The sequence below is a fragment of the Netta rufina genome (genome assembly GCF_964035555.1).
Source record: "Netta rufina genome assembly, chromosome: 3".
Taxonomy (NCBI): Eukaryota; Metazoa; Chordata; class Aves; order Anseriformes; family Anatidae; genus Netta; species Netta rufina.
Window position 1 is genome coordinate 33,923,500 of NC_140125.1, and position 14,708 is coordinate 33,938,207.

Sequence of the window (14,708 nt, forward strand, 5' to 3'; positions counted from 1 at the left end):
TTAAAAACTGTCAGATGCATAAGTCATATAAGCACAAAGCCATGTTATTCCACTTGGAAACCACAAATAAAGGGTCTTCTTCCAAAGCTTTCACCTTGTAAAAAATCACTTGAAGGTCCTTCTGAAATCACTCATAAACCCTTCTTCAAAATTGCTATGGAGGTTATAGATTGAACACAGTAGTCTTGCAGTGGTACAAGAAGATTACAGTTCAGGTGATGGCTATAGAGATAATTATTCTTTCAGTTTGAAGTTTTGGTCTGTTTGAGAGATTATTAAACTTCAAACTACCCTTTTCCTGTCCAGCTTTCTGCCCTCATTGAGCTTTCTTAATTTCATTTACACTTCATGAAGCATGAAGAAGAGATGCTGATTTCCTTTGACTTCTGGCACCAATATTTCTTAAGCTTTTCTTTCCAGGATTTTAGATGTAGATATAATTCTAAACTCAACTGTTGAATTAGGAAGCAGTTTCACGGATCTTGTTATGTATTTAAAACAATACAGCTGCTTGTTAATTACAGTATCTTTATTTGCAGAGATTCTTGCAGTAGGTGCCACTTAAACAGAATAAACGTGTTTTGATGGGATCTAAAACATTAAGAGATTTAAGTTAAGGGTTAAAACATGAATAAAGAATCTGGGAAGGAAAAAAAACAAAAACAAAAACATTTCAATATTGAAGATAAGGCATAGCATAACCAGCTGTCTCATCCCACTTTTATCTCTGATCATACTGCCCAATATAACCCATGGCCCGTTCAGAAAGAAACAGACTTCAGTTCTTCCTTTTTTTGTTTGTTTGTATTTCTTCTGGTTAGGTAAAACAGCTTAAATGTAAATTGATTTAATTTGCATTTGGTTTTACCGCTTGTTCATGGAACCTTTTCTTCTTTTGTTTATAGCTTTTTATGTTTCCTGTTTTGTACATTAGTCTCGTCAAAAAGTCACACAGCCACCGTTTAACTTGTTCCCTATTGGCAAAATTATTAGAGAGCAGAGATGTTATTTGCAGCCTGATCTGCCTGAGACAAGCTGTTTTAGTGGACTGAGATTGAGTATTATAGCTGCTCCTACTGATCAGCTGAAACCAGAACATATTACAACGTTTCAGGTCATGATGATGTTAGTTTGCCAGCTGCTCTCGGCAGATTATAATGCAGTAGTTTTTTGTGTCTTTGTATTTGCATCTGTTAACTTCTTTACTTGATCTATTGCCTGTCTGGAAGGGTGCACAATGCAAGTCCAGTTTTGATGTACCTTGAGTCAACTTTGGCTGTCTCAAAATATGGCAGTCTTGAAAGCTCAGTAAGCTTTCATGGATCTATTCTGCCTCTTAGTTTTCACATGCGCTTACTAAAAAAGTTTTGACCAAGGCAACTTTAAAAGCATGTTCAAAGATGCCATTCTTCACTTGTGTTACTGCCAGTAATACAATTGAAGTCACCTTGTAGGTGACAAGTCATAGGTCAGACAAACGTTTCTTATTTATAGGCTGTGTGCTGAAATGTGTGTCAATGTAGAATTTTTTGCCTTAGGTTCTTTCAGTTGGAAAAACAAAAGTTTTTCCATAGGACCCATTGATAGATGACTTAAGCTCAGTTAAAGAACAGAATCAGGGTAGTTGTTTCCTTCTTCTTTGGATGATACGATCTAGTACAGTTACAGCTTGGTTTATGTTGGGAGCTTAAGAGGCCATGCAGCCTTACAACAGTAAAAATACTGGGATTAGATCCAAATATTTTTTATATATGAATGTTGTTCGGGTATTTAATTTGTTGGTACTGAAAATTTTAACTTTTTTTGCTGGAACGGAAGGCATTGAGTGCATTGCAGCTTGGCTAGCTGAAGTTACAAAATACCATAACTTCAAGTTTTATTTATTTATTTTTTTTTATCTCTGTACTAGGTTTGAAATCTCAGTCAAAAAGAGCTGTTTCATCCACCCCTCCACGTCCACCATCAAGACGAGGAAGAGTGATTGCAGATAAAGTGGGTACCTCTTCCTCAGGAGGAGAATCTTCCAGCAAGACTATTAGTGTTCCAGTTTTCCATCTATACCATAAACTTCTACCAGGTGACTTTAATAGCCGTTTTTCGACTTCAAAAAATAGTCATTTTCAGTGGCTGATAGGTCATTAGAAAGTAGATATAAAGATGATGTACATCTTTATCTTATTTGGTCTCTTGTGGTGTGGAGTACTTCTGGGTTGGTAACAGGATGTGGAGCATGGTAACCATTAGCTTGAAACATTTATGTAACAGTTATAACTGTTAAGTATTAGTTCCTAAATAAAATCTTAAAAACATTTCTACTTTCACTTAGGAGTAAGGAGGTTGTTTTTTTTGTCAGCTGACATGCATTTTATTTGACCTGCAAGGCAATGTTAAACTGGCATTCGTGCCCTGTGATTTCATTTTCTCAGTGGGCAGCCAACTGGCATCCCACTCTGGAGGGCTGATTTGCCCCTTCAGGAATATTCCTGAATTCCATAATATTTGCGTTTACAAAAACAGCATGTCTAAGTAGTTAGTTGTGTTTTACGTATAGCAGATATGCAATCACATTTTATCAGTTATCTGGATAAAGCTGGTGGTGCAGATGTGTTTGAGGGCATATAGGAGAGAGGTTGGGGACTGGAATTCTTAACCTTAGATCAGTGATAAAGGACAAGAACGTGCATAAAATATTTGAATATTGTGCAGAAGGGATTCTTATCTACTTCATGCTTTGAAAGCATGAAGTAGATACAAAGTAGCAGCTAATAGAATTAATAATTAGTAAATCTCTAATCAAAGTTGTTCAGCCCTCACTGCCCGTTTCAATATCTAGCTGTTAAAAGTTGACTGTCTACTAATGGTGCTGTAGACCATTCTGCATTAGTGTAATGGTTTTATTGTTCGTATTTCTTGTGCAAGTGCCAATTGTCACACACACACAAAAAGGCAGAATCATTGATGGAAATGGCAGAAAACTTAATTTCACTTAGATGATGTAGTAATATAAACACTAGCAGAACAAAAACAGTTCTAGTTTTCATTTCTTAAGGCACCACCCTCCACTGAAGAAACAGATTGCTACTAAAGGCCTTCTTGGGATTTGTGCTCCTTGATCGAGTACAGTCAAGATGAAATGAGTGTGCTAAGTGTATTAACTGATCCAATTCTAAAACATTTCCCTTTACATATAAAGTTTAGTAATTATTAGGAAAAAAAAAAATTGTTCTCACTCAAGAATAGCTTGTAATTTTAATGAAGAACATACTCTTCATAAACAGAGTGGCCAAAGTCCCCATTTCAATAATCAATTTGGGCTGTAGTTGCATGTGTATTTCAAGTCTCCAGGGCTGCTGAAAAAAGTATTCCTTGCACTGCCATTCGTTTTCTCTTGTTGAATTACTGTGTCTCAAGATTAGTGTAGTGAGGTTAGAGCTTAGGGTTGGGACTGATAGGACTGAAAAAAAGAACTGTGGTTTTGTTTGTTTTCCACTTTCTTCCACTTCAGTCTTTTTACCTTGTGGTTGCATATTTTTATGCCACCATAATTCTAGGGGTGGGATTTAATTGTGGGGGGCAGGCAGTACCTGTTTAAAATGCACATCAAATTACAGCTTTAGCCATTTGTTAAATATACCAAGTGCTTGGGCTGTCAGCACGGAGCTGCTGAAGGTAATGTTGGCATAGTTCTCTGATTCTCTGTTCCAAACTGATGGGGCCCCTTTTCCCAAGAGAACAAATATTAAAAGTCAGGCCTTGATTTAGAGCCAGATAATTTTTACTCTACTTGGCATCTGTGGTACACGTAACAAACAGCACCTGGACATGTATGTTAAAATAACCCAGTCATAATTTTCAGCTCTGACTCAATGCCATTGTTGTTTAGGCCAGCCGTTACCAGCTGAAATGACACTTGCCCAGCTTCTGACTCTCCTGTATGACCGTAAACTCCCTCAAGGATACCGATCAATAGACTTGACAGTTAAGCTTGGTTCCAAAGTCATCTCAGATCCAAGCTTATCCAAAACAGACTCATTTAAACGTCTTCACACAGAAAAAGGTGAGGGTTTTTTTCATTCTGGTTGCTCATTTCGTTTTGTATGTTTTTGGTTTCTTTGTTTTTAAAATGCTTTTTTTTTTTTTTTTTTGAACAAAATGGATTTAATTGTTATGTTAAGGAACAAGAGTTTCTTTATTCTCTTGCATGTAGTTCCTGAGCTATTCACTATGAGGCAAGTGCTAAACTTCATGATAAATAACAGATTTACTTCTTGTCTTCAGACTGTTTATGCAAGGTTCACCAGTATGGTTGTTCTGGTTTCTCTTTTCTTTCTTTGCTGTATTGTTGTATATGATGTGATTACATGATTGTGTAGATACCGTGCATTTTATTTCTTGACATGTATGCCAGTTACCATAAGTAACTGTGCTAATAACCAGGGCAGATTAAGTAATGCAAGATCTGTGTGAAACCGTATCAGTTACAGGATGAAGTTATTTTTGAGCATTTTGGAGGAAAAAAAATGAGCAATTTATGTAAGGTGGTCTTTTTCAGCTATAAACTCTTCATGAGCTATTAACATACTCTTATCTCCTAGATGATAGACATTAAAAAAAAAAAAAAAAGTGTTGTCATACTTCTAATGTTAACAAAATTTGAAAGGTATAGGTAGAATTCTAATAAAACAAAATTCTAATAATTAACATTTAAACTTGTGTAAACGATCCGCAATTCTGGCACTGGATTTGCAGTTATTGCTAAAAAGCACTCTTTTTTTTTTTTTTTTTTTAATATATTCTTGTACTTACTTGTTTCAGGTTCTTGACTCAGATTTTGCTGAAAAAGGAGATGCTACTTTTGAAGTACACTTTTAAGTGAAGAGGAAGAAACAAACACCGTGTTGATGATGATGTACTAATTTCTTTTATGCCTGTGTTTTTTGTAGAACATGCAGATTTACTGGGACCTTGCCCTGAAGATGAAGCAATCAGTCCTGGGGATGAGTGTATGGATGCAGTGCTAGATGAATCACTTCTTGAAACATGTCCCATTCAGTCTCCGCTGCAAGTTTTTGCAGGAATGGGTGGATTGGCCCTCATTGCAGAGAGACTCCCTATGCTTTATCCCGATGTAATTCAACAAGTGAGTGAAAAAATCAGCATAGAAAAACACGCTAACACTTCTTTTGTTTGTTTAACGACAACATTTTCTCCGTATTTCTGTATGGTTCAGTTTGACATCTCAGTCATACGGGGAAGCTACTTTAAAATAGGCACGTGCATGACTCCACAGCAGTCCAGCTGTACATGCTGCTTCCCTGTACTTGTTAGTTTGCTTGAGTAGCCATGTCCCTGTGAAACAAAAGCAGGAATTGAGTGTTGCTTCTTGCTTTGCTTCTGTTAATTCCTAAAATATTTTGGAGGGTAGTATAGCACAGAGTTACTGATAAAACCATACTTGCTTATTATTCAGTTGTTCATGTAAATGTTCTCTCTGTGATGTTTTTGTGGTTAAGTGAAATGCAGTTCTTGGTGTGGATTATATAATTTTTAGTTTATATATTATAATCATAAATAAGCTTGCAATCTGAATTAACTTTATTGTAATAAATAGTATATAAATTTCACAGTAAATATATGCTAATTTACTTATATATTTATGATTATAATTGTATGTAGAATTTCTGTAGAGGTGCTGCTAGGCTTTTCAGAAGTGTCAGCAGTGCCATTAGTGTGGAATTACTCCTTTGGCTGCTCTCCTAGGTACAAAAGTAATTGTTATGAAACATGGAAACAATAAGCCACAAGTTGTTCAAATTCTAGTTGTCTGTATATTTGAAATTTTTTTGGTTGTTACTCCTAATAAGAAAGATGGTGAATATTTATTCCTTTTGAAATGGAGTTAATCATGAATGAACGGTGCTGTTCAGTACCCTGACTGCAAAACTATGGCAGGAGTGGGAACACTGTCATGAGACCAGGTAATTAGTATAAATCCTTTGTAAATAGCAATGCAATTCAGGACGAGCATGCTAAATATTGATGGCATGTAATGTGAGAGGACAGTTATTCCACAGGTCTTTCGGAGGTCACTTACTAAGCCTGTACAAGACCTAAAAGTTGAGGAAATGTGTTCACATAAGCTACTACTGTATTCTGAAATGCATTGAAATAGCATGTAGTCTGTATTGAAAAGCACTGATTCCTGGAATTCTGCAACAGATGAAAATCAGCTTATGACCATAAGAAATTTGAACCTATTTTTCCCTTCTTTCTCTGTTGTCCTATATTTTCTTTCAAAAAAAAAAAAAAAAAAAAAAGGCACCACAAAACGATGATAATTTGAATGTTTGGATTCACATATTGAATAAGAATTCTGTGATCTATAAAACAAATTAAGTATGCTAATGCTAAATAGAAGATTCAGAGTTAAAACTAATGAGTTCTCCAGACTCTTTATTCCGTGATTTTACTCCTATCTTTAAACCACTGATACTTGCCATCCTGCAAATGCTATGTTTTAAGATTTTCCCGATTATTCTCTTATTATGTAGATAATTGGAATCAATACAGACAGACATAATTTTGACTTCTAATTAGGAATTCAGCATTCTGAATAAATTCTGCGAGAGCTTTTCAGATTAATTTTTTCCACTTTAGATCATTTTGGTGATAAGTACCAACATTTGAAATATGATTGCATCAGTTGATCTGAGTATCATGAAAGCCTGGAGCTGCTGTGATGTTTACTCATGAGAGGGACCTGAGTGTATCCATTGGTTTTATGTGGCAATGTTTTGGTAGCCAAAGTGCGTGGCTGTTTGCTGGGGAACTGTACAAATGTTATCCTCTGTAAACTCTGATACCCATCGTAATGCCTGGCTGCTTAATCACCCATGCAGTGTTAGTTCATAAAACAGAACTACAGACTAGCACATTAGAGCATAATTGTAATAAAACCCACCAAATCAATCAAAAGCCTGAAAGGAACACACGAGTTCCTACAAGACTGCTAAGAGATCCAAATTTCTCCTTAGTTGGTAAAGCAGTTAGGATGAGTTGTTCTTCTTTTAGAGTATGTAATTAAAAATTAACCACTCCTTGTTTACATTTTTAGGTGTCCAAAATAAACGGCCCATTTCTTATTTAACAGAGTGATATATAAGATAATCTTCTGTATTATTTATCTGGTGTAGTTTGTCTCCTATGCATCTAGGTTATAAACATATTTCAACTGAGGATTTTAGGTCGACAAAATATAGTTGCTTGTATATGTAGATGGGACTCACTAGAACTGTTTTGAAAACGCAACAAGTTTTCAAAACCTTATTAACCATTCAGCCTGGTCCCTCTCTCTGTAAACTGTAGTGTATTTAATGTGATTTTTAATGGTGTCCTTTATTAAGATTTCAAGATCCTAATTTTAATATTTTTTGTATAGGTGATTAACAACTACCAATTTTTTTTGTTGTTGTTGTTCTTTAAGGTGAGCACTCCAGTAGTTACATCAACCACACAGGAAAAGCAGAAGGACAGCGATCAGTTTGAATGGGTTACCATTGAACAATCAGGGGAACTGGTGTATGAAGCACCAGAAACAATTGCTGCAGAACCTCCACCGATCAAGTCAACAGTTCAGACTATGTCTCCCATACCCGCTCATTCTTTGGCTGCCTTTGGTTTATTCCTTCGTCTCCCGGGCTATGCTGAGGTGCTACTAAAAGAACGGAAACATGCTCAGTGTCTGTTGAGATTGGTATTGGGAGTTACAGATGATGGTGAAGGAAGTACGTGCTGCAATTACTATTCTTTTTTTTTTTTTGTAGACCACAGCTAGATTGTTTTACTTAAAATTATTTATATTGTAATACTTTTAGCAGGAAGTTAGAATTGGTTTGTGCAATTTGTAAAGGGCTGTGTTGTTAGCATCTTCGATAATCACTTCTATCTAAATACAACGTTCTTTCTGGTGAAGTTTTGTTGCAATCATCAGTATTCATATATTCACATCTAGATGTCAGAGTAATTGTAAAATAACTGCTGATCAGACTTACAGGTGATACTGTCAAGATGCCAGTGCACTCAGACAGAACATCTGAGTAGCAGGACATGCTCAATTAATTGAGTGAATTAATTGAGTGAATGTGTATTTCTGCAACCAAATGCAGAGTAACATGCATCGGAGCATAGCTACAGCAAATGTAGAATAAACTGTTGGGAACTGCTTTGCAAAAGGAGATCTAGATTATTTGCTGAGCAGGAACTCTACTCAAATGGTGTGAGTTCAGAAGGATAAAGGGAGTGCTCTTGGATGAATGAACAGATGAGCAGAGACAAGGTTATTTTTGTAGTAAGTCTTTGGAACCTGGAATAATGCATATAGTTCTAAGATTTGTATTTCTTAGGGTTTTGAAAAACTAAAGTGTTTGCAAAAGATACTTTAGTGCTTTCAGATTTCAACAATGCTGTTTTTCCATACAGCAATCAACTGGAGTTAATCTCCACTCAGCAAAAGAGTCTTTTTTACTGTCCTTTCTGTTCATCTTTTTATTTCTCCTGTATTTTGGTACAGGACGATAGACGGGAATAAACTGCATAACAAACATACAGCCTTGTTGCTTACTCCCAACTCATTTGAATAGTAATTAGCTAATGGACTGTGCACATTCACTCAGACTACGATGTCTGTGAGTGATTTACTTTTGCAAAAAAATATTTGTATGTATTTTAAAAACATACAAAGAGGCTAACACAAACCCTTACTTTTCAGGTTGCTTTTCTTTCTTCTTGTGTGCTTCCACTGTTGCCATTGGAATTCATTTCTAGAACGTCATTGTTGTGATTGGTGTGGCCTGTCTTTAATTTTCAGGCTAAAATTACTCATATGCAGTTTGTGCCCAGTTACCATTATGCCAGCATTGTTCTTCATTGTAAATAGCTATTCCTTCTTTGATGCGTTTGTTGACAGGAATTGTATTCTTTCTTAGACTTCGGTTTTGCTGGACTAAATAGTCAATTTCTCCATTTGCTAAGCCAAAAGTGTGAATTCAGCTCTTTATCAAATGTGGAATAAATTGTAAACAGTTGTCCACATTAATTCTTTGTATAAAGTATTATTGTTTTCCTTTTCTGTTAGAAATGCATCTTTTCATACACCTAGAATCTTTTCTTTCTTGTGCAATGCAAAGAATACAAATTAATACAAATACAAATTCTGCACTTAATAATTAATGGTTTATAGGTTAAATATTGATTCCTTCATCTGTGAAGGTAAATCATTGGGCAAATGTTTAGTTTTGTTTTGTTTTTTTTTTGTCATTTGGCTACACCTTCAGTTGTAGAAGACTGTAAGATCAGCGTTTTTTCCAGTTACTCAGTTTTATTTATGAAGATACAAGTCAAAAGACATCTTGCTTTCTTCTTGTTGTTTTCTTTACAAAGAGTATCAAATGGACACAAATTAACTGTTGTGTTAAGGCTGAGAGAGAAAATAATATAAATATTATTTTTATAAATATAATATATATATATAAATAAATTATATAAATTTATATAAGTATAGAAATATATAAATTTATATAAATTAATTATATATTCTTATATAAAAATATGAAGCAAACTTCTGAACAGAGTTGGCTATTTGGAAGTACTTTCAGTGTTTAGATATCTTCATTTACATACACACTGTAGAGGGAATGTGAAATGCATTATTAAACACAGAAAAGATTGGGACACCTTCCTAAATGTATGTGTGTGTTGCATTAGTAGGTCACTCCATTGTTCATAACTTGGCTTCTAAAAAAAGTAGCTTTTGCTCATAATACATAAGGGTTACATTTTTTAAACAGTTCTACTACAAAATCCAAACATGCATCTCATCTAATTAAAATTATGTCAGTATTTCACGATGCATTTGACTTGAGTCATATCACACTTGGATTGTGCCAGTGGTTTCATTCACAATTTGGTCACATGAATTTAAAAAAAAGTCAATTCCTACATCATGAGAAACTACAGCTCCTTGTCAGCTGAACTGCTGTTTGTTGACCATATGCATTCCTTAGCTTGCTGTAGTTGCAAGTCAAAGGAAAAAAATAGTCTGAGCCACATTTTTTCTCTTCATTCAGATATACGACCTGCAGTGTAGTTAAATAGAAAAGAGTATTGTGATTATTAACAAATTTTGTTTTTCTCCCTGGAAATGGTGAATCAAATTTTGTAACTTGTTTTTAATCAATTCCATAAAGGAAATAAACATTCTTTCTTCTATACTCTTCTCCTCCTTAAAAGCTGTTGGTAAGAGAAACCTAATATTAGATAGCCTTACTATAGCTGAGTGCTTAAGTCCTTAGTGTATTTCCATGTTTTGTTCCATAAACTGTTCCATAGATTAAAAGACTATATTGAACTATTGAAAGAAAAAGTGATTTTGATTATTTTCTTCTTCAATCTAGGTCATATCCTGCAGTCTCCTTCAGCAAATGTGCTTCCAACCCTGCCCTTCCATGTGTTGCGCAGTTTGTTCAGCACTACACCATTGACTACTGATGATGGAGTACTGCTTAGGCGGATGGCACTGGAAATTGGGGCTATACATCTTATCCTTGCTTGTCTGTCTGCTCTAAGCCATCATGCCCCGAGAGTTCCCAACGCTAGTCCCAACCAGGCAGAGGTAAGTTTAATAGAAGACTTTAATTGCAACTGAGAAGCAGGAAAAGTTTTTGCCATAATAAAGAAAATAATCAGTGCTTTCATTAAAATCTAATTTCTATGTAGCTGGTATTTGAATGAAGAACAAAAATAATTAGAAAGTACTTGATTAAGTAATCGTTCTTGCGTGTTGCAAATAAACATAGTAATCATGAAATTTAAGCAACAAAGACTTGTCAGGAGGCATTAAGGTGTAATCTGTTTCTTTCTCAGGATCTTCTTTTTCAGTACATGAGAGGCATAATACTCAATGGATGGTTGTTCTTTCTTTTTTAAATTCTCATTAGATAGCATGACCTCATTACCTTATTTAGCATTCATCATCTAAACTCTACTGACTGCAAATTATTTCCTCTTACATGCTTCACAAACATAAATGAGTTGTGAAAAGTAATGAATTAATGATTTTTTTCATCCCCTTTTTAAAGACAAGAGTTTTCCAGTGTTCAAGATCCCATGTGAATCTCAAAAATTATTTTTTTTAGTATACTTACTGTTATATACTACCCTCTATTCGGAACATGTATCCCCAAATTTTTTAGGATTATGAGTTGCCATTTCTGCACAATAGACTGATTGTCTCAAAACGCATTTGGAAAACAATAATGACTTGCCCTCTCTTATAATTTTGTGGCAGAGGCTTGCATAAAAATGTTCTGGTGGATAAATATGTATTGGTAAGCAGCTGCAAAATATGGGGTTGTCCATATTTTAGTAGCTTCTGATACCAATGGGGAGTTGAGCAAAGAAGAAATGAAACTATATGAGTATAATTCACTTCAATGGCTAGTGAATTTTGAAGGGGAACTGAGATACGCTGGTCCAAATTGGGTATCAGGCTGCTGGCATACTAATGACTTAAGATAATTGGGCTTCTGGAAGGAAAGGGCAAACATTAATTCTTATCTCTGCTTCACTACCATGCCCCCTGAAAATAATTCATATAATTCATAGCTATCGGAAACTAGATATTCATCAGGCCTGCACCGAAGCTTCTATCTCTGAGGCAGGGCTTTCCCTTAAGTGCTTTAAGTCAGTGCTCATGACATCCTCTTAAGTGTTAAAGACACAGTGTGTTTATGAGTGGTGATGTCTACAGGGGACAGCTGTTTTGTCACCAAGATGCATTATATTCTCAATGCAAAAGTTAGATGTTGATTCTGGAGTACTATCAGTAGGGTACGTCACAGGTGATAACATTTACCTTCAAATATAATCTCTAACAAAATCCCTGAAGAAGATCTGGACAGAAATTGAAACTTCTCAGAGCTGTAAATCAAATAATACAAATTAAAGTTGGGCACCTACTCACATAATCTAGCTTCAAGTAGGGCTAATTGTCACTGAGTAGCTATAATGAAAGTAGCAAACACTCATGACTCTGGAAAATACATTCACTTGTTTAATGTTCTCATTGAATAATTAGGATAGCACTAGTTAAAAAATGCTCACTGGGATTTTTTATGCATCATTTTCATCAAAGGTCTGGTAAATTTTCAAAATTACTGTTAAGTACTTAAATAGTTTTATAAGTGCTAAGAAATTCAGTATTGAAGTTAATGTTAGTAAAATGCAGTGATGCAGACCATTGGAATAAATAACTTGTACCTTTTGCCATTTGGGTACATTTATTCAAAATCAGCACAAGCTTGAACATCCTAGCATTTCAGTTGTGTACTTTCAGTGACATTTCTACTTCCATCCCTCGTTCTAATTATGTTATTAAATTTGACTGTTAAACAATAATAATTAGAGAGCTGTATTGTTTAGCATAATATTGATTAAGTAGCATTTTGATATCTTTCATCATTTAATCAGTAACAATAGTTTAAAAGAGAACAAAAATGGGCTTGCACTAGTAGTCAAATTAAAGAACTACTTGCAGCAATTTATCACTGACCTGGACTGGATTTTTGTGGTAGGGGGATTTCTAGCTAAAGCTTCGAGTTCCCTTCAATCCTGATATCTATATTAAGTTAATAAATTGGGATTACATTGTTTTGCAGAACAAAGGCTTTTTAAAGAATGAAAAGATGAAAAGTGTAAAATTATTGTGACTTTATTTTCTGTAACTTAGCCACAGGTGTCAAGTACCCACAACAGTGCATCAACAGAAGAACAGCAGTTGTACTGGGCTAAGGGTACAGGCTTTGGAACAGGCTCCACAGCTTCAGGATGGGATGTTGAGCAAGCTTTAACTAAGCAAAGGCTAGAAGAAGAGCATGTGACCTGCCTTCTACAGGTGAGTAATAATGAAATGTTGTTTAATGATAAGTAGTTGAAACATTAGGGCCTGGATAACAAAAACAGAGCTTGTGTTTTTTTTCAGTCATGTAGTACAATAATTATGGTATTTTGGGGGGAAAAAAAACAGAAGTTTACTGCTTCCTGTCTAAATGAAAAAATATAGGGATTGTATTTGAGGCTTTTTTTAAGCTTCACTAGACTGCTGCATAAAAAAAGATCCAAATGGGCAAGCCTAGGTGACAGTTCTGAGTAGACTATGAACAAAGAAACATTCCAGTAGTTCCCTGGAGGTATCATACATCTCTGTAGACATAGCAGCATTCAGTCAAAAGTAAAGACAGTCTGTTGGGGAAAGAGGATGTGGGAATAGACATATTGTGTGTCAAAATAATCTTACCTATTAATTTCTCACTTAATGTTGCTCTGTTTTAATAAAGCATCCAAAGTGGTTACCGAAGTGCCCATGAATGTCTTGTATTCCAATGTAACAAAATCTCACTCAGACATACTATCAAATCCTGATAATGTCACTTATATGGCAATATTAAATCACCAGTGAACGACTGGACCTTAATAAAACTCTGATGCCTTTCAAATGCGTTATATTAAGGACAGAAAAATCCTGTTCTGTTAAGCCTTTAAGTCCAGTTGTGAAATGTAGCCAGTTGGTTACCTTAGGTCAGTGCAAGAAATTCTTCCTAGTCATCAAAAATTTCATTCACAGAACTGTCAGCTCAAATGCATTAGCTAACCTCACCACTGGGGTAGTGCGCAAAGGGGATGAAATTCTGAAAACATCCATGTCCTGACTGATGAAGATATCATTTTGATGTAATCATTTATTTCAGTCACCGTAGATTATAAGGCACAAGCATCATGTCCCCTTACAAAAGCAAAATGAATAAAATCTGAAACAGTTCTCCTAAGCACAAAAAAGGAGAAAGCACCTGAATTACTCCTGGCAAAGCTTCCAGGCAGTACTCTGCATTATGACATGCAGAGGTTTGGCTATAACTGTCAAAAGTCATGAGGAAAGGAGGCATTCGCTTTGAGCAGTCAGCAATTGGAGGGGAAAGTAGAAAACCCTTCAGCATTTTGCTGAAGATGTCTTGTCAGTTTTACAGCAGACTTTCCCTGATCACTTCTCTGGAACGGTTCTTTAGGAAAGTTTTATATGAAGTGCTGGTAAAATAAGATGCTACAGCAAAAGATGATGGCTAATGGGGTTAGAGCAAAGGAGAAGGAAAGAAAGAAGAGACTAAAACGGTGAATTTAGCACCTGAAATTCCAAGTCAAATTACTTAATTTGAAGGAACAACCGCACAAATCAGGCAGTTGGCAATGTGTTGGGTTGTGTGTGCTGTGACCCACAGTCAGGGCCTGTGAGCTCGGCTGGAGCCATCACTGGGAGCCACGTGAGGCGGCTTCCCGCCTGTCCTGAGGGGGGGGCTGCGCCCTGCTTACTGAACCACGAGCGTGCACACAAACGGTGCTTCAGAGTCAGTGTTATGCTCACTCTAAGCTCTTGTCTCATCAGAAGTCCTGTCCAAAAGTAAGTTACAAGTCATTTTTAAAACATTTACTTTTAATTTTTTATTCTATTGGCTGTTCTAGAGGGAATGGCGAAACCCACTTATCTCAGTAGTGACCTGGCAATCTTCAAGATTCAAGTAACTCTAGCAGTTTATTCAGAATTCATATTAGTTGATCTCTTGAAGTCATTCAGAATTAAAATAGCTATTTAATTTTATCAC

The 14,708-nt window shown here is 35.6% G+C and overlaps 1 protein-coding gene across 6 annotated transcripts in view; it reads left to right on the forward strand.

The window, feature by feature from the left end:
- BIRC6 (baculoviral IAP repeat containing 6) overlaps window positions 1-14,708 on the forward strand; it is a 176,039-nt gene that overhangs the window by 110,404 nt on the left and 50,927 nt on the right. For 4 of the 6 annotated variants that reach the window (XM_084283516.1, XM_084283518.1, XM_084283517.1 and 1 more), the window contains 6 exons: window positions 1,910-2,077; window positions 3,884-4,057; window positions 4,944-5,140; window positions 7,484-7,784; window positions 10,452-10,669; window positions 12,785-12,949. In XM_084283516.1, the coding sequence (XP_084139642.1) occupies window positions 1,910-2,077; window positions 3,884-4,057; window positions 4,944-5,140; window positions 7,484-7,784; window positions 10,452-10,669; window positions 12,785-12,949 (1,223 nt within the window). Of the gene's footprint in view, window positions 1-1,909; window positions 2,078-3,883; window positions 4,058-4,943; window positions 5,141-5,868; window positions 5,976-7,483; window positions 7,785-10,451; window positions 10,670-12,784; window positions 12,950-14,708 lie in introns of those variants that run through there. The other 2 variants (XM_084283520.1, XM_084283521.1) reach the window with 2 other exon arrangements.